This window comes from Oryctolagus cuniculus, chromosome 21 (assembly GCF_964237555.1).
Source record: "Oryctolagus cuniculus chromosome 21, mOryCun1.1, whole genome shotgun sequence".
In the NCBI taxonomy this organism is placed as follows: Eukaryota; Metazoa; Chordata; class Mammalia; order Lagomorpha; family Leporidae; genus Oryctolagus; species Oryctolagus cuniculus.
The window spans coordinates 18,031,274-18,056,045 of record NC_091452.1 but is presented as its reverse complement, the minus strand read 5'-3'; the positions used below and the strand labels follow the sequence as shown (position 1 = coordinate 18,056,045).

General features: G+C 53.7%; 1 protein-coding gene across 1 annotated transcript in view; it reads left to right on the top strand.

Moving 5' to 3' along the window:
* The window catches only part of SVOP (SV2 related protein), a 76,820-nt gene extending 54,428 nt beyond the window's left edge, over positions 1 to 22,392 (top strand). Inside the window, exons 9-16 of the mRNA XM_070066014.1 lie at positions 2,034 to 2,162; positions 6,731 to 6,804; positions 10,345 to 10,421; positions 12,404 to 12,511; positions 14,272 to 14,383; positions 15,178 to 15,259; positions 19,456 to 19,545; positions 20,707 to 22,392. Of these exons, the coding sequence (XP_069922115.1) occupies positions 2,034 to 2,162; positions 6,731 to 6,804; positions 10,345 to 10,421; positions 12,404 to 12,511; positions 14,272 to 14,383; positions 15,178 to 15,259; positions 19,456 to 19,545; positions 20,707 to 20,913 (879 nt within the window). The 3' untranslated portion in view covers positions 20,914 to 22,392. The remainder of the gene's footprint in view (positions 1 to 2,033; positions 2,163 to 6,730; positions 6,805 to 10,344; positions 10,422 to 12,403; positions 12,512 to 14,271; positions 14,384 to 15,177; positions 15,260 to 19,455; positions 19,546 to 20,706) is intronic.
* Positions 22,393 to 24,772: the final 2,380 nt, after the last annotated feature.

Here is a 24,772-nt window from a genome sequence, read left to right as displayed (position 1 = left end):
GGAGGCGCAGGAGGACACCAAAGCCACCTTGTAAGACTATGTCTTTAAATCAGGAAGTGAGACAAGGGAATGAGGCTTGGGCGAGCCCCAGGATGGGGTGCTGGGCAGACACTTCTGGGGTGTCCTCTAAGGAGAGAACTAGGGAGGAGAGGCTACGCGGGCCCCATTGTTGACACCTACAGGGGCTATACAGGATTAAATTACGAGTGACAGAAAACCGATTCACGCTGACTTGAATAAAAGAGAGGGATCGATATCTGGCTTCAGGCATAGCTGGATCCAGGAGCTCCCACGATCTCTCCCTCTCAGCTCTGTGTAAATCACTCCTTCTAGCAAGATCTTGTCACGCAGTCCTCATTCCATAGGCAGACCACACGCATGGACACACTACAGCCAGTGGGGCCCCCAGCTGAGCCTGCGGGGAGGTTCTCACGAATGGGTGGTTCTACAGTGACTCCTGCTGGCGACAACAGGTATTAATAGTTACCCACCTTAACTGTGTGGCAGGCTCTGTGCCCGGCTCTTTGAAGGTGATCTTGTATTTATTCTTGCAAAGAACCACAGGAGGTAGGACTGTAATGGACCCCCATATTAGTGAGGGGGACACACTGTCACAAATAATGCCCACAAACTCAGCTGCTCAACACGAAGTTATTTCTCTCTAGCATGACAGAGGAGGAGTGTTCTGGCTGGTGGATAGGATTTGGGCCCAGGTTCTCTGTTCAGCAGGTGGCTCTGCCATCCTCTATGGCTTTGGAGTTTTCTACTTCAAGACAAGGTTGGGGAAGAGCGGCTGGGAGACGGTACACTCAGCCAGGAATATCTGCTCCTATGCCATTGGTGAAAGCAAGTCACATGGTCTCACCTAGCTGCAAGGGACCCTGGGAAATGTAGCCCCCACTCCATGATGTAGCCATGTCCAGGGACAACTCTACAGTGTGGAAAGGGGCATCTCTACAACGTGTCCATTTTACTGATGAGGAAGCTGAGGCCAGAGAGGTGGTTAAAGGGTGTGCAGCAAATCAACACGGCTCTCTCATCCCATGAGGTCTTCTGACGCCAGTATTGTGCTTCCTCTCTGCTGTGCGTGCCGTCTCATGGACGGCTGTTGCTTCGTGTTCACAGAGCCGTCATTATCCGGTCACTTGGGGTCGGGACTCCGTTCCGCCTGCACTAGTCAGCTTTCCCTCGCCACAGTGGAGTGCCAGAGACCACTAACCTGACACAGAGAAAAGGTTGCATTAGCTCACAATTTTGGAGGTACAAGACCCAGATCAGGTGGTCCCAGTGACTTGGCAGAGCCCGCCCAGAGGAAGGGTCCCATGGCGAGGCAGGAGCAGAACGAGCAGCCTATCTGAAGCTTTCTTGGCAGCCCTCTCCTGAGATCTGTCTTCCAAGGACACGCCCCCCCTGGGCACCTGAGGTCCGCCCACTAGGCCGCCTCCCAACACCATCATTGGATTCAGGGTCCTCCTCCTGGTGGCTTTAACGTAGGACTTACACATGCAGGTCTGCGTGAGTCCAGGAGCCACGCCCTATCAGACCACAGCCCAGGGGTCTTTCTGGTCTCCCCTGGGACGGAGTTTGCAGGCTAATGCTGAGCACAGATGAGCTTATCGTTTCTTGAGAGATGGGGGTGAGACTTCTGACGGGGTCTGGATTTCAGGGAACCCTCCCCTGGAACTCTGAAACACACCATATGACAGAAGCAGCAGCTGCGACCACCAGTCCCCACCCCGGTGACCCAGCCCAGGCCCCGTGTTAAGCGCTTGGCCTGGATTCTCTAACTCCAAAGAGGCAGGACCTGTTGTGCTCCCCATTTTGTGATTGGGAATGGAGGCACAGAGAGGTCAGCTGACTGCACACAGGGTCACACAGCCCAGCTACCGAGTGACAGTGGCAGATTTGAAGCCAGGTCTTTGGCTGCAAAGTCCCCACCCTCCAAGACTTGAGAGCGTGTGGCTGGGGAGTGACTGCTCTGTTTGGCCTTGACTGGGTCCACCTGGGTCTCCTGTCTGCTCCCCCCTCCCCAGTGGCTGCCTGAGAGCGCGAGGTACGATGTGCTGTCGGGGAACCAGGAGAAGGCCATCGCCACCTTGAAGAGGATAGCGACGGAGAACGGAGCACCCATGCCCCTGGGGAAGCTCATCCTCTCCAGGCAGGTCAGTGCACACCTGCTGCCTCTGCAGCACCCGTGGCCACGTGCATGCAGGGGTGCGTGTGTGCTGGGGCACGCACGTGGGCAGTGTAGGTGCCCGGGATGGGGCAGGCGTGTGTGTGTGTGTGGTGGGCAGCGGATGGATGGAGGCACAGTGGGCGGTATGAGACCAGCGCGGGGAATCTGGTGACTTCAATGTGTTTGTCCACCGCCCGGTTCTAGAAAGGATACTGGGAGAAGGCGGCCAGGGACCGGAGCAATGTGAAGCCTGCACCCGGGGCTTGTGACCACGCGTGCTTCCACTCCACCTTTCAGCCCCAGGAAGTCTGACTGGCAGATGTGATCGGTCGGGAAAGCTGTGCAAGAAAACTGTGTTAGAAAGAGATGAGCTCAGATCCAGGGGTCCCGCCACACCCTGTGTAGACGTCTCTAATAGAGGGGCTGCGTTGCTCGCCTGGTAACACCATCAGAGACCCCACCACCACTGCAACGAGGCAAAGCCAAGTTTTATGAACACCTGCTGTGTGTGGGCGCCCATGCTGCACACAGAGGGAGAAGGGTATGGATTTAAGGCCGCAGCCCCTGCCCTCAAGAGTCAGCGAGGGCCGGTGCCGCGGCTCAATAGGCTAATCCTCCGCCCGTGGCACCGGCACACCGGGTTCTAGTCCCGGTCGGGGTGTCAGATTCTGTCCCGGTTGCTCCTCTTCCAGGCCAGCTCTCTGCTGTGGCCCAGGAGTGCAGTGGAGGATGGCCCAAGTGCTTGGGCCCTGCACCCCATGGGAGACCAGGAGAAGCACCTGGCTCCTGGCTTCGGATCAGCGTGGTGTGCCGGCCACAGCACACCGGCCGCAGCGGCCACTGGGGGGTGAACCAACGGAAAAGGAAGGCCTTTCTCTCTGTCTCTCTCTCTCACTGTCCACTCTGCCTGTAAAACAAACAAACAGAGTCAGCCGGGCAGCCAGCAGAAACAAGAGAAGTACCCTCAGGCAGACAATGGAGGCAGGTGTTTGGCGCGGTGGTTACAACACGGCTTGGGACGCCCACAACACTCATCAGGAGTACCCAGGGTTGAGCCTCACATCCAGTTCCCATCCAGCTGCCTGTTCATGTGCACCCTGTAGGGTAGCAGCAATGACTCAAGTACCTGGGTCCCTACCATCCTGTGGGAGACCTGGACTGAGTTCCTGTCCCCTGGCTTCCACCTGGCCTGGTCCCCCGAGGAGTGAACCAGCAGGTGCAAGATTCCTCTCTCTACATAAACACTCTGTCGTTGTATATAAGGGACTGAGTGTCTGTGGGTTCCATGTCCTCAGAGGGTCCTGGAGCCAAGCCATTTGCATTGGGAATAGAACCAAGGCCGAGTGTATTGGCCCATCTCTGCACCTGTATTATTTCTGTAAATGTGTCATCAATCTATTTATTTTTTTAAAAGATTCTATTTATGTATTTGAGAGAGAGAGAGAGAGAGAGAGAGAGAGAGAGAGAAGGGCCTTCCTTCTGCTGGTTCACTCCCAAATGGCTGCAATGGCCGAAGTTGTGCCGATCTGAAGCCAGGAACTTCTTCTAGGTCTCTCACACAGGTGCAGGAGCTCAAGATCTTGGGCCATCCTCTACTGCTTTCCCGGCCATAGCAGAGAGCGGGATTGGAAGAGGAGCCACCAGGACTAGAACCGGCGCCCATAAGGGATGCTGGTGCCGCAGACGGGGGATTAACCTACAGTACCACGGCACCGGCCCCCTTTAATCTATTTCTAAGTATTTTCATGAATCTATTCCCAAATACATTCAAAAAATACAAACCTTCTCAAATATGCTCGATAAATACCTAATGGATTTATCTTCTTACTCAAGAATGTATTACAGAAATACTTTTGTCCATGAAGACAATATTCCTTAGCAGATCAAACCACCTTTGACCTGTAATCTTTTTTCACTTTAAAAAAGTTTTATTTATTTTATTTTATTTGTGAATCAAGGAGGGGGGGGGGTGAGAGCAAAGCCAGGTAGGTGGAAGGCACCCAACCACGGGAGCTGTCACTGCTGCCTGCCTCCCAGGGTGCACATTAGCAGGAAGTCGGAATCAGGAGTGGAGCTGTGATTCGAACCCAGGCCCTCCGATATGACAGGCAACCATCCCAATCCAAGGTCTTTTTATTTTATTTATTTGAAAGGCAGAGTTACAGAGAGAGGTAGACACACACACACACACACAGAGAGAGAAGAGAGAGAGAGAGAGAGAGAGAGAGAGAGAGAGAGAGAGAGAGAGGTCTTCTATCTGCTGGTTCACTCCCCAAATGGCTGCAATGGCCCAAGCTGGGCTAATCCGAAGCCAGGAGCTGGGAGCTTCTTCCAGGTCTCTCACATAGGTGCAGGGGCCCAAGGACTTGGACTATCTTCTGCTGCTTTTCCAGGAGCGTCAGCAGGGAGCTGGATTGGAAGAGGAGCAGCCGGGACTTGAACCAGTGTCCATATGGGATGCCAGCGCCACAGGCCAGGGCTTTAACTCAGTGTGCCATAGCTCTGGCCCCCCAATCCAGAGTCTTAACCACTAGGCAGCCCCTCCTTTTATTTATTTATTTTTTACCGTTCAATATTTTTAAACAGCAAGCACTTCCCAAAGTGCTACTAAGAACAATTTGTTTTTTTTTTTTAATATTCCTAAAAAGAATATAATCACAACTGTGGAATATGATTTTTTTTTTATCTTTTATTTAATGAATATAAATTTCCAAAGTACGACTCATGGGTTACAATGGCTTCCCCCCCCATACCGTCCCTCCCACCCACAACCCTCCCCTTTCCCACTCCCTCTCCCCTTCCATTCACATCAAGATTCATTTTCGATTATCTTAATATACAGAAGATCAGCTTAGTATACCTTAAGTAAGGATTTCAACAGTTTGCTCCCACACAGAAACATAAAGTGAAAGAACATTATAGAGCAAAAGAGCGATACTTGGCAAATATATAAGATTGGCAAGTGGACTGGTTTTGTGGCATAGCAATTTAAGGTTTTTTTGTTTTGTTTTGTTTTGTTTTTGTTTTTGTTTTTGTTTTTTGACAGGCAGAGTGGACAGTGAGAGAGAGAGACAGAGAGAAAGGTCTTCCTTTGCTGTTGGTTCACCCTCCAATGGCTGCCACTGCTGGCATGCTGCGGCTGGCGCACCATGCTGATCCGAAGGCAGGAGCCAAGTGCTTTTCCTGGTCTCCCATGGGGTGCAGGGCCCAAGCACTTGGGCCATCCTCCACTGCACTCCTGGGCCACAGCAGAGAGCTGGCCTGGAAGAGGGGCAACCGGGACAGAATCCGGCGCCTCGACCGGGACTAGAACCCGGTGTGGCAGCGCCGCTAGGCGGAGGATTAGCCTGTTGAGCCGCAGCGCTGGCCAGCAATTTAAGTTGTCTCGTAAGAAACTGGCATCGAATTAAGGACGCTGGTTCCAGTCCTTCTGATCCAGCTCCCTGCTAATGTGCCTAGGAAAACAGCAGAAGATGGCCCAAGTGCTTGGGCCCTTGCACCCTGTGGGAGACCCAAAAGAAGCTCCTGGCTTTGGCCTGGCCCAGCCCTGGCCATTGTGGCCATGTGGGGAGTGAAGCAGCAAATGGAAGATCTCTCTGTCTCTGTCTCTGTCTCTCTCTCTCTGTGTAACTCTGCCTTTCAAATAAATAAATCTTCACAAAAAATTGGCAAGTGAGTCACTGAGCAAATCCATCTATTGGCAAATTGGCCTTAAGTGGATTGGTTTTTGAGCACAGTAACTGTCACGTTGGCTTAGAGCAGATTTGGGGGGAGGAAGAGTGAGTTTGAGTGTGTGTGCATGTGTGTGAGAGAGAGCATACCCGTGTGTGTGAGTGTGTATGTGTGTGCATGTGTGAGTATGAGTGTTGTGTGCATTCATATTGTGAGAGCGTGTGTGTTAGTGTGTGAGTAGAGTGTATGTGTGTGTGAGACTATGTGTGTATGTGTGTATATGTGTGTGAGACAGTGTGTATGTGTGTGCATATGTATGTATATGTGTGTATGTGTCTATGTGTGTATGACATTAGCGGGAGCTGGATTGTATGTGTGTATGTGTGTATAGGTGTGTGACACAGTGTGTATGTGTGTGCATATGTATGTATATGTGTGTATGTGTGTATGTGTGTATGACATTAGCGGGAGCTGGATTGTATGTGTGTATGTGTGTATAGGTGTGTGAGACAGTGTGTATGTGTGTGCATATGTGTGTGTATGTGTATGTGTGTATGTGTGTACATATGTGTGTGTGTGTATGTGTGTGCATTTGTGTGTATGTGTATGTGTGTGTGTGTGATGGTGGGACTCTCTTGGACTGTTTTCCTGCTCCCTGGGCCCCTGGGACCGCCCCAGAGCCATGATGGGTTTCAGGGGTGAGTGACATGGGATGGCTCCATCTTCTGGGATCAGGCCCCTGGGTGGGTCCTGGCTGGCAGGACGGGTGTGGATCTGAGCCCTGGGTTCCCCGAGCAGGTGGGTACGCCCCTGTCCAGGCCGCCCGCTGGTGCTGGACAGCATGGAGGGGGAGATTAAACCCGCGTCCTTGTCTCGCAACAGGCAGACCGAGGCAAAATGCGCGACCTCTTCACCCCCCACTTCCGATGGACGACGCTGCTGCTGTGGTTTATATGGTGAGAGCCCTGCTGACCGCGTGACCCCTGCCCTGCGTCCAGGCCGGGCATTTGTCTTAATTCCCTGCTGGGAGCGCCCGTGGGCCCGAGGCACCGTTTGCTGATGGCGTCAGCGGTTTGCACGCCCCGTCGGGCCTTTGCGGTACCCGGGTGATCACCTGAACGGTTATTTCTTTGATTTTTTCAAACTTGACTCACCAATGACTTAGAGGAGTGTTCTGACAAAGGAAACTTCCTCCAGTGGTCCTCCCTTATCTCTGGGGGTCTCGGTCGGAGACCCCCAGGGGCTGCCGGGAGCCGTGGAGAGTACCGGAAGCACTGGGAGGTAGAGCTTGGGTGACCTTAGCCAGCGGATTCTGATGTTGCAGCCGTCACAGTGCAGTGGGAGTGCAGCGGCACAGCCGGCAGGGGGCGCGCCCCTTCCTCTGCGTTCACAGGCAGAGGACGCGTCCTGACCGCAGATCTTAGCAAGCGCAGCTGCTGATCTCTGTCCTTAAGACGGGAGCTGCCCTACGGCTCCTCTTTGGAGCCTCCACACTGCCAGCATCAGTGTTCTTGCCGTTTGGAGCCATTAATGGTTTTCAAAGAATTTTTTGTTAATTTGAAAAGCAGAGTTACAGAGAAAGAGAGAGAGAGAGAGAGAGAGAGAGAATCTTCCATCCACTAGTTCATTCCCTGAATGGCTGCAATACTGAGGTCTCAACCTGGCCAAAACCAGGAGCCAGGGACTCCATCCGGGCCTCCCACGTGGGTGGCGGGAGCCCATGTACTTGGGCCACCTTCCCAGGCACATTAGCGGGAGCTGGATTGCAAGTGCAGCACCTGGGACTCAAACTGGTGCTCCTATGGGATGGCGGCGTTGCAGGCGGCAGCTTAACTTGATTACGTCAAATACGAGTTACCTGCACACAAGCCCTGTAATGTGACAGTCGATCTGATGAGCAGCACAGCTACTAAGCAACCGACGGGAGGGCAGCGGACACAGTGTGGACACGCTGGATGAAGAGATAACTCGCGACGGAGCAGCGTGGTGAGAGACTCCGTTGAGCTACTCTGAGCAGCCCCCAAGTCAAAACTGATGAATTGTTTGTTTCTGGAATTTTCCATGTAATATTTTCAGTCCGTGGTTGGCTGCAGGTAACTAAAACCACGGAAAGTGAGACCTGGGACACGGAGGATGTGTTCCTCTGCTTCACCAGAAAGCGTGTTCCTGGCAGCCGTAGAGACGAGCCACTCTTGGGGCTGCCAAGGTACCGAGGACTCAGACCTAAGAGACGCACGGGCCGGGCGCTTGGGGCCTCTTGGGAACACCCACATCTCACATCAGAGCGCCTGGGTTCTAGTCCTGGCTCCACTTCCAGTCCCAGCTTCCTGCTAATGCGCACCCTGGGAGGCAGCAGGCGATGGCCCAAGTACTCACGACCCTGCTGCCCACATGGGAGGGGCTTGGGGTCCCAGCTCCTGGACTCAGCCTGGCCTGGCCCTAGCTGCTGTGAGCATTTGTGAAATGAATCAGCAAATGAAAGGTCTCTGTCTCTCTGCTTTTAAAATGAAAATATTTGGGGCCGGCACTGTGGCGCAGAGTTGATGCCCTGGACTGAGGTGCCAGCATCCCACATGGGCACTGGTTCGAGTCCCGGCTGCTCCTCTTCTGATCTGGCTCTCTGCTGTGGACTGGGAAAGCAGTACAGGATGACCCAAGTCCTTGGGCCGCTGTGCCCGCATGGGAGACCCGGAAGAAGCTCCTGGCTCCGGCCGTTGCGGCCATCTGGGGAGTGAGCCAGTGGATAGAAGACCTCTCTCTCTGTCTCTCTCTCTGTCTCTGCCTCTCTCTGTAACTCTGTCTTTCAAATAAATAAAATAAATCTTTTAAAAAATGAAAAATATTTAAAAAGTGATACATATAATTTTGAAAACTAATAGCATGAAAAACAAGAGACGAAGAGGAGAGGAAGGCATTGAGGACACATTAGCCCATCAATGAGGCTGGGATAGCATCCAGAAGAATTTAAGGAAACATAGAAGGGAATTTGGCTCACCCAGTAAGATTTAATAGTTAACTCCATGCCAGTGTCTTGCTCTCTGCCCATGGGGCCCTGGGTACTGCAGCTGGCCCCTGGGCCATGTTTTAGGAACCACTGATTTGGCCAGCATGGGAATCCTGAGACCTTGGAATCCTGTTCCTGTTCAGCTCGGAAAGAACAGCAGAGCAGGAGGCTGAGGGAGAGGCATTAGCAGAGAGTAATGACCTTCAACTCCAAGACCAGTAGAATTTCCGCCACTCTTCACTCTTTCGACCCTCTACCAATTCATGTACGCAGAGAGGATCAACAGTGTTCAAAATAGGCCTGGCTTAAAGTTTTGTGGGTTTTTGTTGTTGTTTTGTTTTGTTTTGTTTTTTGACAGGCAGAGTGGACAGTGAGAGAGAGAGACAGAGAGAAAGGTCTTCCTTTGCCTTTGGTTCACCCTCCAATGGCCGCCGCGGCCGGCGCACCGCGCTGATCCGAGCAGGAGCCAGGTGCTTCTCCTGGTCTCCCATGGGGTGCAGGGCCCAAGCACTTGGGCCATCCTCCACTGCCCTCCCGGGCCACAGCAGAGAGCTGGCCTGGAAGAGGGGCAACTGGGACTAGAACCTGAGGTGCCGGCACTACTAGGCAGAGGATTAGTCTATTGAGCCTCGGTGCCGGCCTGTGGGTTTGTTTTTAAATAAAACCAGTTCTCACTTTTCTAATTCACCTTTGAGTGGAGGTGCTAATTAGCAGGGGAGTGTCCCACACAGGGTCACACACAGGGACCAGGAAGAAGCCTTGCTAATATACATACCTGGGCTCCACCTTGGCCCTCACATTCCTGAGAGCCTGAATCAACTCATCAAGCATTTAGTAAGCACCTGCTGTGTGCCCACACGTGTGTAGAGTCCACAGGATTTTTAGAAGGGGTGTGGTGGAGGGGTTGCGAATAGCTTGCTTTGGGTGCCTGTAATTCAGCTGGGCTGGCTCTACTGGAATCCTGGTGCACCTGATTAGACACTAATGTTAGTGCACCCCAGCTGCACTGGCTGGCACAGATTGGAACCCAAGGACATCAGCCATCGGCTTCTGGTGGTGACCGACTTCCCCCGTATCCTGTGATGATGGGGTTCTGGTTCAGCAAACTTGAGCCTTCTAGTTCTGGAGTCACCCAGGAATTCAGAAACTGTGCCGTCCCACCCTGAGACCTTAAAATCACGATGCCCGAGTTGGCCAGCCGGACCCCGACACCAGCACAGATGTCAGTGGAGCTATGTTCTTCCCGATGTCGGTCTCCCAAACCCCCCCCCCCACCCCGGATTTCAGCTGGGTAGACAAGTCTTGGAGGAAGGATGTTTCTGGACACAGGACACTTCCTTCCATCGTGTCACTATGCTTGGTACCTGACAAAAGCCCCCAGTAAGACCCCCAAAGACCCCCGGATGGGTCCCCACTGCTGCAGACACAGGTCCCTCCCCAGGACTTGCATTTCTCTGATGGCTTCTTCTCCCCTCCCCTTGCTTCCTGGCAGGTTTTCCAATGCGTTCTCCTACTATGGACTTGTGCTGCTGACCACAGAGCTCTTCCAGGCGGGTGACGTCTGCAGCAGTGAGTACCACCCTCCTCTCAACCACGCCCGCCCCTGCACCGATCATCACACACTCTCCCACCCCGACAGGGTCGGGGGCAGACTCACAGTTCCCAGTGTGTTCTGGACAATCTGATCGTGTTGGAGCTCACATTAGCACAGCAGCACCTTGCGTCAGGGTTTGGGCCCTGAAGTTAACATGTCTAAAAGATAGACTGGGCAGGCATTTAGCCGAGCAGTGAGATGCCAGCCGAGAGGCCCACGTCTGTGTTAGAGTGCCCGGGTGCAGTCCCCAGCTCCAGCTTCCTGCTAAGGGAGATGCCGGGAGGCATTGGCGATGGTTTCCTGACCCCTGCATGGATGACCTGGTTGGAGTCCCCAGCTCCAGGCTTTATCCTGGCCCAGCCCCAGCTGTTGCAGGCATTTGGAGAGTGAACTGGTAGCTGGGAGCTCTCTCTCTCTCTTTCTCATACATAAATTTGTGAAAGGTTTATAAACTAAGACATATTGAAATTTTAGAGTGGATTTGGGCAATAGTGATTCATGAATTGGGCAAGCACCAAACTACAAGTGGTGTGGGCTCCACCGAAGGGGTGCAGAGAGAGAACTTTTCCAAGTTCCAGAAGACCGACTTATTACACTAAAGTTAGAGATTCATTCATTGGCTTTTATTTGCTGTTCTAGAACTGGACAAAGCTTCATTCTATAAAATAGAATGAGTGTGCTGATGAGCCGAGCTGGGGGAGGGGGCACAGGGGCCAAGGGCTGAAGAGGGCAGAAATGGAACACAAAGCCGATCGGCCATTTCAAAGCCCCTCGCCTGATGGTGGTGAAGCAGAGGTGACTTCCTGGTTAGGCCAGCGCAGGTAACCTAGGCCCCCTCTGATTGGTCGTTGTGAATCACCTGCTTTTGGAAAACTGCCCCTTTCAAGGTCAAGTTGGATTAGGTCGTTTGGCACAAGGGACTCCATTCTGATGTGGTGTGAGCTGCTAGGGCCTGGCGCCAGAGGCCAAGGCAATGACCTCCCATAAACCTGCACAGCAGGTACACGCAGAAGCAAGGGGGGAGAAAATGACTGATTAAAGAGGAACAGTTGCCTTACAGTAGAAGAGGCTGGGAGGCAGCTTCTGATTGGTTGAGTCACTTGGAGTTGGGTTTCAGTTTGCTCACTAGGGAACCCAGAACACTGGAGCTGCCACCCAATTGCATTTTGCTAGCAGCACGTCAGGTGGAAATTGCCTGTAGGTTAAAATGATCACTGAAAACCCCCTAAAGAACCCCACGGAAGTGCAGCCCTCAGGGTGTGTAAGTGCGATCCCGCACAGCAGTGCTAATGTGTAGGAGAAGCGGGTTGGATCTCCATCCGGGCCACATGAGAGAAATCACCTGTGGAGGTTTCAGACCCTGCCCAGACCAATTTAAACAGGACCTCTGGTGGGCTGAGACCCAGACCTGCGCAGTGTTTAAAAGCTCCCCAGGTGACCCTGTTGTATGATTGGGACAAAAGAAAAGTCCATGTGTCTGGGCTTTCAAGCCATTGTGTCACCATCCAATCAGTTGGGAGTTGCATCAGTCTGGTTACTCTTGGCTAGGGTTGAGTCATTTGCTTAAAGGGGGTGGGGAAGTGTGAGTAGTTCCAAGGGTCAGGGGTCTGGGTACATCTCAGAAAGCTGGGCCAGACCGAAACCAGGAGCCAGGAGCTTCCTTCTGGGTCTCCCACGTGGGTGCAGGGGCCCAAGGACTTGAATCATCTTCCACTGCTTACCCAGGCCATTAGCAGGGAGCTGGATCGGAAGTGGAGCAGCCGGGACTCGAATCAACAACTCAAACTGACGCCCATATGGGATGCCGGCATCGCAGGTGGCAGCTTTACCCGCCACGCCACAGCGCCTGCCCCAGGCTTTCCCTGTGGCACTCCACCTGCGTCCCACCCAAGGAAGCAGGCCTGGGGAGCGGGCTGTGACCCAAGGCTCTGTGCCTGGCTCTTCCTCTCGCCCCCAGTCTCCAGCAGGAAGAAGGCGGTGGAGGTGAAGTGCAGCCTGGCGTGCGAGTACCTGAGCGAGGAGGACTACATGGACCTGCTGTGGACCACCCTCTCAGAGTTTCCAGGTGAGCGGTCCATGCAAGGTGCGGCCAGCACGGGGAAACCTGAGCGGACAACGGCCATTTACCTGGCGGCTCCGTCTGTGCACCTGCAAGCAAATCCCCCAATCACGACTACAAAGGGATTGATGTTTCACCCTCCTTGCAGGGTAACGAGTTAGGCTTCCAGGTTTCATGCCTGCTGGCAGAAGACGCGAGCCTCCTGGGTGGGAGACAAAGACCATTACAGAAATCAGGAGGAGCAGTAAATCAGTGTCAGTTCTCCTTGATCCTGAGTCCCACGGGGAGGACGAGGAAGAACTCGGGTGGACGCTTGGTGTGTGACGAATGTGCAATGCGGCAGAATGGATCAGTCCATCTTCTGCTATTGCAATGAAACACCCGAGGCTGGTTTACTTCGCTCACAGCCCCGGAGGTTCGAGCACGGGTGCCTCTCGTGAGGACCTCGTGATGGGTGACATTACAATGCCAGGAGGGCACGTGAACAGGAGAGATCACACGGCAAGACAGGGAGCCAGTCAGCGAAGGGCCAGTAACCATGCCCTCCTCGGCCGCGCCTGCCTTGTGACGGTTCCCTTATTCTAAGCCCTCGCTGTGTCTGATTTGCTCTCTCAAAGTCACGTTTTTCTTGTGCTTATTTTATTTGCTTTTTGGTCCCTTGGACATCCCAAACTCCTAGGCTAGTTCCTGGCACACAGTAGGCACCTAATTTACAGATTGAATAGATGGGATGAAGATTTGCTTATTTTTTATTTATTTGAGGGGCAGAGCTCCAATCCACTAGTTCCCCCTCCCCAAATCCCACAACAGCCCTGTGGACTGGTCTGGGGCTGAAGCCAGGAGCTGAAAACCCAATCCCGGTCGCCCATGCGGGTGACAAGAACCCAACTCCTTGAACCATCGCTGCTGCCTTCCAGGGTCTGCATTAATAGGATGGTAACGAGTCAGGAGCCAGAGGCAGCGATTGAACCCGGGCACTCTGCCAGGGGCCAAGGGCTTCTTAACCTGCTGCTTCGCACCTGCTACCAGCATTTATTTTAGAGGGTTGCTTTGATGATTAAACAAGATAACAGATGTAAGACTGCTTAACCCAAGAAGTTTAATTGTCGTCGGTAATAATAAGCATTCTGCTGTCCTGCCTCCCTTGAGTCAGGGAGAATAGGGTATTTTTTCAGTCCCATTTAACACATGGGACAACTGAGGCTCAGAGAAGGCAAGGAACTGGCCCAAGACCACATGACAAATTCCATGCAAGGTGGCACCGTAGAACCCAAGTGTCTCTGACTCCCGGCCCCAGAATCTGCGGTCTGAACTCAGTGAATGCGGCCTGGGGCCTGTGCTCATCCTCTGTGGCCAGGTTGTGCCTGAATCCCAGGGCTCAGACCGGCACCGTCACGATGCCACAGGGGCTGTGGGTCAGGACCCTGGGAGCGGCGTCCAGAGCCCAGTGCTTCAGTGTGTCTCACCTGGCCTCCATCAAGGATTCAGCTCGGGGCGTGGGCCCGCATCTGAGCACCCGGCAGGGGCAGAGCCTGCTCCCACGCTCACGCCCATGGCTGTGTGTGTGTGTGTGTGTGTGTGAGAGAGAGAGAGAGAGAGAGAGAGAGAGAGAGAGAGAGAGAGAGAGACTGAATACTGGCACGTTGGAAGTCAGGTGCTCTATAGCCTAGTCCCTGGGGGACCTCCCAGCACTTTTGCTGTGTTTGGCGGGGAGGACCACCTAACCCCACCAGAGCTGCCCACCTGCCCCCCCCGCCCCCTGGCAGGTGTCCTGGTGACTCTGTGGATCATCGACCGCCTGGGCCGCAAGAAGACCATGGCCTTGTGCTTCGTTGTCTTTTCCTTCTGCAGCCTCCTGCTGTTCATCTGTGTTGGAAGGTGGGTCCACGGCGGAGGGGTGGGGGGCCCAGTCCCGCACGAGGCTTGTGGCTGCCCCACTGGTAGCCAAAGCTCAGGCTCGAGGTGGGAGCCCCTGGTGGGGGGGCTGGAGGGTATCTGGTTGTCCTCTAAAGACGTCCAGGGTAGACTCATCTCCCGGCTGCTTGACTGGGCACGCTGCTGTGTAACTGATGGATCTGTTAGAAGTATTGATTGGCTCACCTGAATGGACCTCGTCACAGAGAGGCCCGGCTGTGCAGGCCTTTTGGGCCTGTCCCCGTCTTTCCATCTAACAAGAGCTTCAAAGTATGGGAGTGGCCTCTGCCTCCCTGGACCTCCGGAAGCCCCCAGATCAAACCCACGGAGGCATCTCTGAGCCAGAGCTTGAAGGCCGGGAGGTGCAGCTGAGACCCTGAGATGCTGGGGTCCTGGGGCATTCATGGCAGCGGTGGAGCAGAGAGCTGGGGTCAGGATTATCCGGAAGTCACCGAGTGGCAGCTTCCTTTCCCGAGCGCAAGTGGCTCCTGGCTCCATCCTGGCCTCTACGAGCTCCTCCCTGAGCTCGGGTTACTTAGAGTGCTTCTCCCAAACCTGGGCAGCACCGACGTCTCCATCACTCAGCCTGATGCTCTGGGGAGTGAGTGGCGGGTGTGTGCGCCCCCTGGTGTGCACAGGTGTGTGCTGCGTGGGGCAATGGCCATCTTTGCTGATTGCCTGGATGCACGTTCCGCCCCCAGGGAAAGCAGCAGACAGGAAACATGACGGCTCCTCTGCTCTCTCCCCTCCCCCCCTAGAAATGTGCTCACTCTGTTACTGTTCATCGCGAGGGCGTTCATTTCCGGAGGCTTCCAAGCGGCCTACGTTTACACACCCGAGGTAGGAGGAGTGCCCCAGGGATGCCCCCGCTCCAGAAACGCCAGCCTGAGTGTCCTTGCGACTGAGTAGTGGCCGGGAAGCCCTTCAGGATCCCCGCTTAGGTGTCAATCATTTTGTTCCTGTGTGTAAAAGCTTAAGGCCCGGAGGCCAGCGCCGCGGCTCACTTGGCTAATCCTCCGCCTGCGGCGCTGGCGCCCCGGGTTCTAGTCCCAGTTGGGGCACCAGATTCTATCCTGGTTGCTCCTCTTCCAGTCCAGCTCTCTGCTATGGCCCAGGGAGGCAGTGGAGGATGGCCCAAGTGCTTGGGCCCTGCACTCCATGGGAGACCAGGAGAAGCACCTGGCTCCTGGCTTCAGATCAGCGCAGCACTGGCCATAGCAGCTGCTTGGGGGGTGAACCAACGGAAGGAAGACCTTTCTCTCTGTCTCTCTCTCATTGTCTAACTCTGCCTGTCAAAAAAACAAAAAAACAAAAAAACAAAAAAACAAAAAAGTAAGGCCCGGTGTCGCGGTCCCAAACGTTACAGAACTGTGTAGCCCCAGAATGAAAGGGCCCCACATTCCCCCTGCTCTTGGAGGTGACCCTGCTGAGTAGTTCCACATCTGTTTTTTTGTTTTTTGTTTGTTTGTTTGTTTGTTTTTCCCTAAACCAACTCTGGCTGGAGAACAGAGGCAGATGTACAATGACTATCTCTGGACTGACACCAACAGGGGGTTTTTCCTTGCCATTGTTCTATAAATATAGACAACACCCGTTTCCATGGCGTGGGTGTTGTCTTGGGTGCTCTAAGTAAGCCAGGAGGATTTGCAGTGTGGGAGGACCTGGATAGTTTGTTTGCAAGTACGCCATCAGGCAGTTTGCAGGAAGAACTTGAGCGTCTGTGGGGTTCTGTACCCATGGGGTCCTGGAACCAACGCCCTGGTGGCTGAGGGCTGACTCCAGATGTTGGTGCCTGCCTCAGGCAAATTGTGAAACCGAGACGAGAGCTCCAGCAAGGGGCCGGTTCAGCGGTGTGAGGCAGGGGTCAGGGAAGCCAACGGGCGGCAGAGCCGTGCTCCAGCGCTCGCAAGGTAGACGGTGACTGGGGGAATTGTCACCGCACAGACGGAGTTTCTGGTTCCTGGCTTCGGCTTGGCCCACCCCCAGGTATTGTGAGCATTTGGGGAGTGAGCCAGTAGACAGAGATCTCTCTGTTGCTCTGCTGTTCAAATAAAATAAATAAATAAACCTTTTAAAGAAGGGGATAAATGAGAATACCTCAAACAGTTTATGGAAAATAGGACTCTAATATAAATTTAATTTGATATAAAAAATTTTGAAATTCATGCATAGCATTTTTTTACAATATACATTTTTGAAACTTGAACTTACATTTTTAAAAAATGTATCAACGTTCGTTCCACTTAAAAGTCAGAAAGACGGGGTCGACATTGTGGCATAGTGGGTAAAGGTGTTGCCTACTATGCTGACATCTCATATGGGTGCTGGGTTCGAGACCCAGCTGCTCCACTTCCAATTCAGCTCCCTGCTAACGGCCTGAGAAAAGCAGCAGAAGATGGCCCAGGTGCTTGGGCCCCTGCACCCACATGGGAGACCCAGTTGGGGCTCCTGGCTCCTGGTGGCTCAGCCTTGGCCATTGTAGCCATCTGAGGAGTGAATGAGTGGATGGAAGATCTCTCTCTGTCTCTCTCTCTCTCTCTCTCCTTCTAACTCTTTCAAATAAAATAAATCTTTAAAAAAAAAAAAGTTAGACAGAGAGATCTTTCATCTACTTGTTCAGTCTTCAAAGGCCCACAACAGCCAGGGCTGGACCAGACCAAACGCAAGAGCCCGGAGTGGCCGATGCCGCGGCTCACTAGGCTAATCCTCCACCTTGCGACGCCAGCACACTGGGTTCTAGTCCCGGTCGGGGTGCCGGATTCTGTCCCGGTTGCCCCTCTTCCAGGCCAGCTCTCTGCTGTGGCCCGGGAGGGCAGTGGAGGATGGCCCAAGGGCTTGGGCCCTGCACCTGCATGGGAGACCAGGAGAAGCACCTGACTCCTGGCTCCTGCCATCGGATCAGCTGGCCGCAGCGTCCACTGGGGGATGAACCAATGGAAAAGGAAGACCTTTCTCTCTGTCTCTCTTCACTGTCCACTCTGCCTGTCAAAATAAATAAATAAATAAAGCCAGAAGCTCCATCCAGTCTCCTGCATGGATAGCAGTGAGAGCACTGGAGTCACACTATTCCTCCCAAGGTGAGCATTCTCGGGAAGCTGGACTTGGACGTGGAGCTAGGACTCCACCCCAGGCACTCCAACATGGGCTGCAGACATCCTGCTGTGTGTTAACACAAAAACCTGCACCAAAAACCTGCCTCTCCATGAACTTTTTGAGGATGCTTAGAATGCATGGATTTCAAAAATTTCTGAAGCAAAACAATCTTTTAGTTCCATTTTCCTTTTTTTAAGATGTATTTATTTGAAAGGCAGAGTTACAGAGAGGCAGAGGCAGAGATAGAGAGAGAGAGAGAGAGGTCTTTGGTCCCAACTGTTCACTCCCCAGTTGGCTGCAACGGTGGAGCTATGCCGATCCAGAGCCAGGAGCTTCCTCTGGGTCTCTCACATGGGTGCAGGGGCCCAAGGACTTGGGCCATCTTCCACTGCTTTCTCAGGCCATAGCAGAGAGCTGGATCGGAAGTGGAGCAGTCAGAACTCGAACTGGTGCCCACATGGGGTGCTGGTACTGCAGGAGGTGGCTTTATCCACTACACCACAGCACCGGCCCCAATTCCATTTTCCACAAGCTTTTTGAAGTACTCTTGTCTACCAATGTGTATCTATGTGCATGAGATTTTACAATATATTGCTGAAAGGAAAAGACACAGTGAATGATATGTATGGTATGTTAACATTTATACATTTTGTAAATGCTGTGATATATATATATACGTTATATATATATATTTTTTTATGGACATAGCTGGGAAGATACATACCAAACTTCATCCATAGTTTGGTCCTACAGGAAGAATTTTCCTGGCAGAGGAACTAGATCAAAATAGAATTGAGGAACTGACTTTTCCCAAGAATCCATTTATGTATTTTATTTATGAAATTACATGAATTAAAGTATATAGAGATATACATGGTATGCACTCAAAAAGTAGTTGTTGAATGAATAAATAAATGAAGATAGATGTATATAAAATTCCAGAAAACAAAACTAGAAGGATTTGCATGAACACGTGACAACTCTCTGAGTTCTGGGTCCTAAGAGCTGGGTGTTTTCCCCCTTTTTGTTTCTGATCTTTTCAACCCTCCTACCCCGAGCATTGTATTTGTTAGAGATGCGCTAGCGTCCCCAGTGAACGCCTCCAGAAGTGCAGGCATGGACACACCAGAGGTCTCTTCCCCATGGGATTCAGGGACCCAGGCTCCTTGCCGCCTGTGATTCCATCATCTGGTGGTGCTGCCGGTGCACAGGAAAACACTGGGCAGTGTCTGGAGATGTCTCTGTTGCCCGGGGCTGGCGGCGGGGCATGGGGAGGAGAGAAAAGCCGCTGGCATCAAGCAGATAGAGGCAGGTGAAGGCCGGGGTGCTGCCCACCTCCTGTGATGCCCAGAACAGTCCCCACCACAGAGAGTGGCCCCTTCCAAGATGTCCTTGGCATGAAGCTTGAGAACTTCTCTCTGTCTTAGGGCCATGGAGTCCTCTTTCCAGCCCGAAGATGGGAGAGTGGAGTGCAGACGACACGCCCCCTCATTAAGCACCTTGGCCTGCAAGACGCGTAGCCCCTCCAAACTTTGCTTAGGAAGGAACTGGGCACGTGACCACCCCCATGTGCAAACTGAGAATGTACCTCACCCAGTCTCTTGACAAAAATCCTTGAATGCCTGTGATCAGAATTTCTGGATAAACCCAAGAGTAGGGGCAGGGAGGGCCATTGCTGGCTCTGGATGTGCAGAGGAGTCCTTGGGGAACCACCGATGGCAGGGAGGACCCCGTGTTGTGCTCCCATCCTCAGCTCAGCCTCGCGCTGGCTTTCTCAGTTGAACCGCCCATACCCCCTTTCCGATAAGAATCTCCCCGCAAGCCTGAGGGATTTGCCAGGACTTCAGACCTGTGGGGGAGGGTCAGTCCCATCAGTCCCGAGCTGCAGGAGACAGAGGGGTGTCTGTGTGTTCCCAAGCCCACATCCGGCTGGTGTGTTTCAGGTGTACCCGACAGCGACACGGGCGCTGGGCCTGGGCACTTGCAGCGGCATGGCGAGAGTGGGTGCACTCATCACTCCATTCATTGCTCAGGTAGGCGTTGTCCCGGATACAGGAGGTAGCAGAACCCAGTGCCCGGCAAGCAGTCCCTGTGTGTGCCGCCTTCTGCAGAGGCATCTGCACACCTCACACCACACACCCTCCGAGAAAAGAAACGTGGCGTGCACGTGAGGAAACAGGCTCAGAGGGGGAAAGACACCTGCCCAGGCTCCCATGGCTGGGAAGTAGACAGGCCAGGGCTCAAGCCCAGGTGTCCCCCGAGCAGACGACCCTGAAGCTGCCAGACGATGTGACCCCTAACTGTGCAGATGCACACAAATGTCCCCATGCCTGCTTTCTGAGTCAGGTGTGGTTGTGGAAGTTTGCAACTCTGTGTGCATTGAAGCGTTTCTATCCGTGACTGGGGATCTTATTAAGTCTTTGAGCTTTTCACGTATCTAAATTTTTTTTCTGTTCATATCAATGTTTTATCGCGGTAAAGGTTACACACATCAAATGCACTGTTTTCAAACGAATGATCTGGTGCCATTCCGCACATTCATAAGGTTGTACAACCGCCACCTCTAGCTCGTCCCAAGACGCCTCCATCACCTTGAACTAGAACCCCGTGTCCACTCCCCAGCCGCCCCCCAGTCTCCTCTCTCCACCCATCCCCTAGTCCTTAGCACCCTCCCATCCACTTCCGGTGTCTGTGGGTTTGCCTTTTCTGAATATGTCAGGTACACGGAATTCCAATACTTGTTTGAGCTCAGGACTCAGCTTTGGTTTCTGTTTGTTCATTTGTTTGTTTGTTTGGGGCCCTTTGCTGCCTGTCCCTCCCGATATTGGTTGAGAGCCTGCTTGATGCCAAGTGCTCCCCAGGCATCCTCTCATTAGCAAGGGATATTGTGCCCCCTCTGCCCATCTGACAGAGGAGAAAACAGGAGTCCACCGCCTCCTGGTCTGCCCTGTGCCCTGAAGCTGGGGAGCTGGCACAGGCGTGGTTCCACGATACAGTGTAGCATTAGGCATTCAGCCTCATGAGTGTGAGTTCAAGTCCCAGCCCTATCCTTATTATGTATATGAACGTGGGTGTGCTACTGGCCCTCCTGGAGCCTCCATTTTCCCCTCTGAGCTCACAGAATGGGCGTGTGGAGTGCAAAGCTTCAGCACGGACATTCTCACCGACCTGCGTCTTCCCCTCCCTCCCCCCAGGTGATGCTGGAATCCTCCGTGTACCTGACTTTGGCGGTTTACAGCGGCTGCTGCCTCCTGGCCGCCCTGGCGTCCTGCTTTTTGCCCATCGAGACCAAAGGTCGTGGCCTGCAGGAATCCAGCCACCGGGAGTGGGGCCAGGAGATGGTCGGCCGAGGGACGCACGGTCCGGGTGTCACCAGGTCAAACTCTGGCTCTCAGGAATAGTGACCAAGTGACCGCTGGGGGGCTGAGCTGGTCTTTGAGCCTGTGGAGCCCAGGGGGCTGGTGCAGCCCTGCTGGGAACACTGATGGTCACTGCCGACATCAAGAACTTGCCCAAGAGGACCACTTGGACCAACAGGGTTTTGTGTCCTGACTCGGTTTGCTCATCTTCATTGCGATCCACCAGGGGCTGGGGAGGCGTTTGCTCCAGGGGTTCTCTGTACGTGTCGGGGAAGCTTTGTTCATAACCTGTGGGTCTGCATGGGGAAACCACTGCCATGGGAGGGTCCAGGGACATCGGCAGCCCAGCAGCCACCGCCCAGAGTCGCTGGGTCACATCCCTGGTGAACAACAGCTGAAAGATCTCTGCAGATCGGCCCAGGCCCAGACCCCTGTGACACCTGCCATCCACCGCCCAGACCTGTTCAGTAGGTTTCTCTACACCCCTGGCCCCAGGCTTTCTGCTTTGAAGTCGCAGGTGACCGAGGTGTGACCCGAGCAAGCAGGGAAACGCTTGCTCCCTGGGGCAGGGGCCCCTTCCTCCGCCTCTCCAGAGCCTGAGTGGTGAGAGCCTGGCAGGTGGACATGCACTTGAACTGGAGCCGGGTGCCCCCGTTTGCCTCCCTCTGCAGTGGCTGTCTGCCTCCAGGGAGTGCAGAGAGGTGTCCCTGGGGCTGGCTGAACCTGTACCAGACAACAAGCTCAGAAAGCTGTTATTCCCCTGGGACCAAGGAGCTTGATGCCTAAAGGAGATGAGGCTCAAGTCCAAGGCCAAAGCAGGACTCCCGAGGAGGCAGCAGAGGCAACGCTGGGCTTCTCTCCTGGCCCCTGCCTGGGTGGGTCAGGCTGGTGGTGACTCTTGGGTCGACACGGATGTCAGGGCTGTGGGTGTTGTGCACAGGCAGATGGCCGATTGGGTAGCCACACCCAAAGGATGCCACACCAGCCACCAGCTCCCTCCAGGGCTGGCACCGGGGAGCCCTGATGCCAAGCTGGCCCCTCCGTCCTGGTTCCCGTGCCAACCCCATCTGTTGAGGGCTGGCTTGGTCTTTGCACAGAGGCAGCTCCTGGGGTCCCAGCACTGGAGCCCACGGCACCCCTGCCATGGAGTGTGGAGGACTAGGAGGTCCCAGATGCGTGACTTGTGTCCCTGTTCATGGGAGGAGGAAAGAGGCCTGCTGGGCTCGGGGTTGACCCTGGGAGGAAGGGCTTGGGGCTGAGTCTTAGTGACCTGCATCCACTTATGGGATTTTCTTTATGTACTCTTTGCCCCCATGGTGAAGGTGAAGGTCAGGGAACTAGAACAGGATGGAAGAAGCTGCCCGATGCCCTCAAAGGCCAGGGAAGACTGAGCCTCTTTACGAAGTGACCCTTGCAAGGAAGCCAAGTGTGTGCGTGTGTGCGCGTGCGTGTGTATGTATGTATGTGTGCGTGTGCGTGTGTTCATCTCTTATTAAAACACGTTGGTGATGGACATTGCAAGGGGCTGAGTTTGTTCATTTGTCACATGGCCTGGCTTGCTCTGCGTCCACCCAAGGTGACCTCGATGCTTTAAGGTGATAACCTCCTGCCGGGGAGGGGGGGAGGTGGGGGCCCTGCGCAGCCGCAGCCAGCACCATGGCTCGGATGGCGCTTTGCTCTGAAGCTATGAGGCTATGGAGACCACCGTGGACCACTTCTTGAGGCTCAGGGCCTGATTCAATGGCACACACCCCATGTTCCTGAAGTCTGGGTCGTGGCGCCCTGCACCCCGGTAGTCAGAGGGCAGGCGGCTTGGCAAACCTGCCTCTCTCTCAAGTCCACATTTCCTTGAACCTCAAGTGGCTGTAGCTCTAATTACTTCTGGACAGCTGAGCTCTGCTGGGCAACACAGAATCTTTGCTTGCCTTTTTTTTTTTTTGCCTTCCTGCTGGCTGATTGTGTTGCTTCCCTTTGCCCTCAAATAACCCACTGGTGTGGGGGCTGGGCAGGGCAGGAGGGCCGGGTGGGCAGAAACGTTTTCCAATGACCAGCGTCAAGGGAACTGTAGTTGAGGGCTTCCTCTACTAAAGAAAGAGAAAGCTGAAAAACCTTTAGCTTCCAAAGACCCTGCCCTTTTCCTGAAAATCAATGTTATTGAATGAAATGAGAGCCACACCAAGTCGTGGGAGCCTCAGAAACACAGGGGTCTTTGAACTGAAGGTGCGCGTGTTGGATCTTGCACTCTCTCGTTGGAAGGTCTCCTGTTTCCACGAAGGGAAACGTCATCTGCTTCTCTCGGTGTGAGCAAAGATTGCAGGAGATGAGACCGTTCAGTGTAGACATGACCGGGGCGGTTCCCTCCCTTCTCTTACTTCCCGTATTCTAAGGAACACGTGGATGGTTCTCTCTGATGTTGTGGCCACTTAGATGAGAGTGTCTCATTTTATTTGAACGATTTCCTCCTTTTTAAAATTTTTATTTATTTATTCAAAAGGCAGAGAGACAGAGAGAGAATCTTCTATCCATTGGTTCACTCCCCAGTTGGTCACAACAGCCAGGGCTGGGCCAAGCCAAAGCCGAACTTCCCATCTGTGAAATGGGGGTAGCAGCTACCTCGTGGGGTGTTCGTGAGGATTCAGAGAGAGATGTGTGCAACAGCTGGACACAGAGCCTGGTACCCAGTTAGAATGGTATAAGCTTTAACCCACATCAGTGTGGTTGTTGCTGATGGTGTTGCGTGGTTGTTAAGAGAGAGTTTTAGGTCTTGGCTCCCTCCCTCTGTTTAGCTTAGGCTGACCAGCATCACGGCAGATACTTCATGAAGAACCCAGGGGACGAAGGGACACAGGAAGGGACACAGCGCGATGGCCTGAGCACCCCAACCTTCCCAGGTTCTTTGTCAAAAACCCAGATGGAGAAAACCCTGGGGGCGGAGACGGATCATCAGGAACGAGCAGAGTCTTTGCAGTGCCCCATCTTGGGCGTGTACCTGACTGGATTAAGGACTAGGGAGGGGCCAGCCAGCTTCCTGGGCGTGGCCTTGAGCTGACTGGCCGGGGGGAGGTGGTGGACTGCAGGGAGGTCAGCCCCAGTTTCAGCAGGCAACGCCCTCTCTCACTTGCAGCTGGCCAGCTCTTCTCCTCCTGCCCGTGGACATCACAGCTCCAGGCTCTCTGGCCTTTGGACTATGGGTCTTAGGGCAGCGGCCCCCAACTTCTGAGGCCTTCAGCCCTGGACTGAGACTCCCACCACTGGCTTCCCTGGTTCGGAGGCCTCTGGACCTGCACTGAGCTACACTGCCAGGACCACAGGGGCTCTGGTTTGCAGACAATGTCGAGAGACGTCCCCGCTCCATAATCTCAAGTTGATCCCCTGATAAACCCCCTCCCATCCATCTATCTATCTGCCTACATCCACCTCGGACTGTTATCGTCTATCTGTCTATCTCTCTATCCTATTGGCTCTGTGCCTCTAATTCTGAACCCTAACACAGATTTCTAGTCTCTATGAAGACTTTCAAAAACATTGTCAGATCAGAGTGTGCCACCGGAAGACAAGAGACGGGAATGTGCCCCACAAGCAAGGAGAAGGCTTGGCAAGCCTGGCTCTCTGTAAGGGGGGCCCTCATGGGACGACCCCTGCCACAGCTCCTCCTCGAGGGTCGTGGGGTACCCAAGGGGCCAGTCATTGGCAGCTGATTCCATGGGGCATTCTGGGTGTGGAGCAGGATGTCACTAGCCTCCTCCACAGCCCGGCTTTTCTTTATTTTTTAATTTTTTTTTAAATTTTTTTTTATTTTTTGACAGGCAGAGTGGACAGTGAGAGAGAGAGACAGAGAGAAAGGTCTTCCTTTGCCCTTGGTTCACCCTCCAATGGCTGCCGTGGCCAGCGCGCTGCGGCC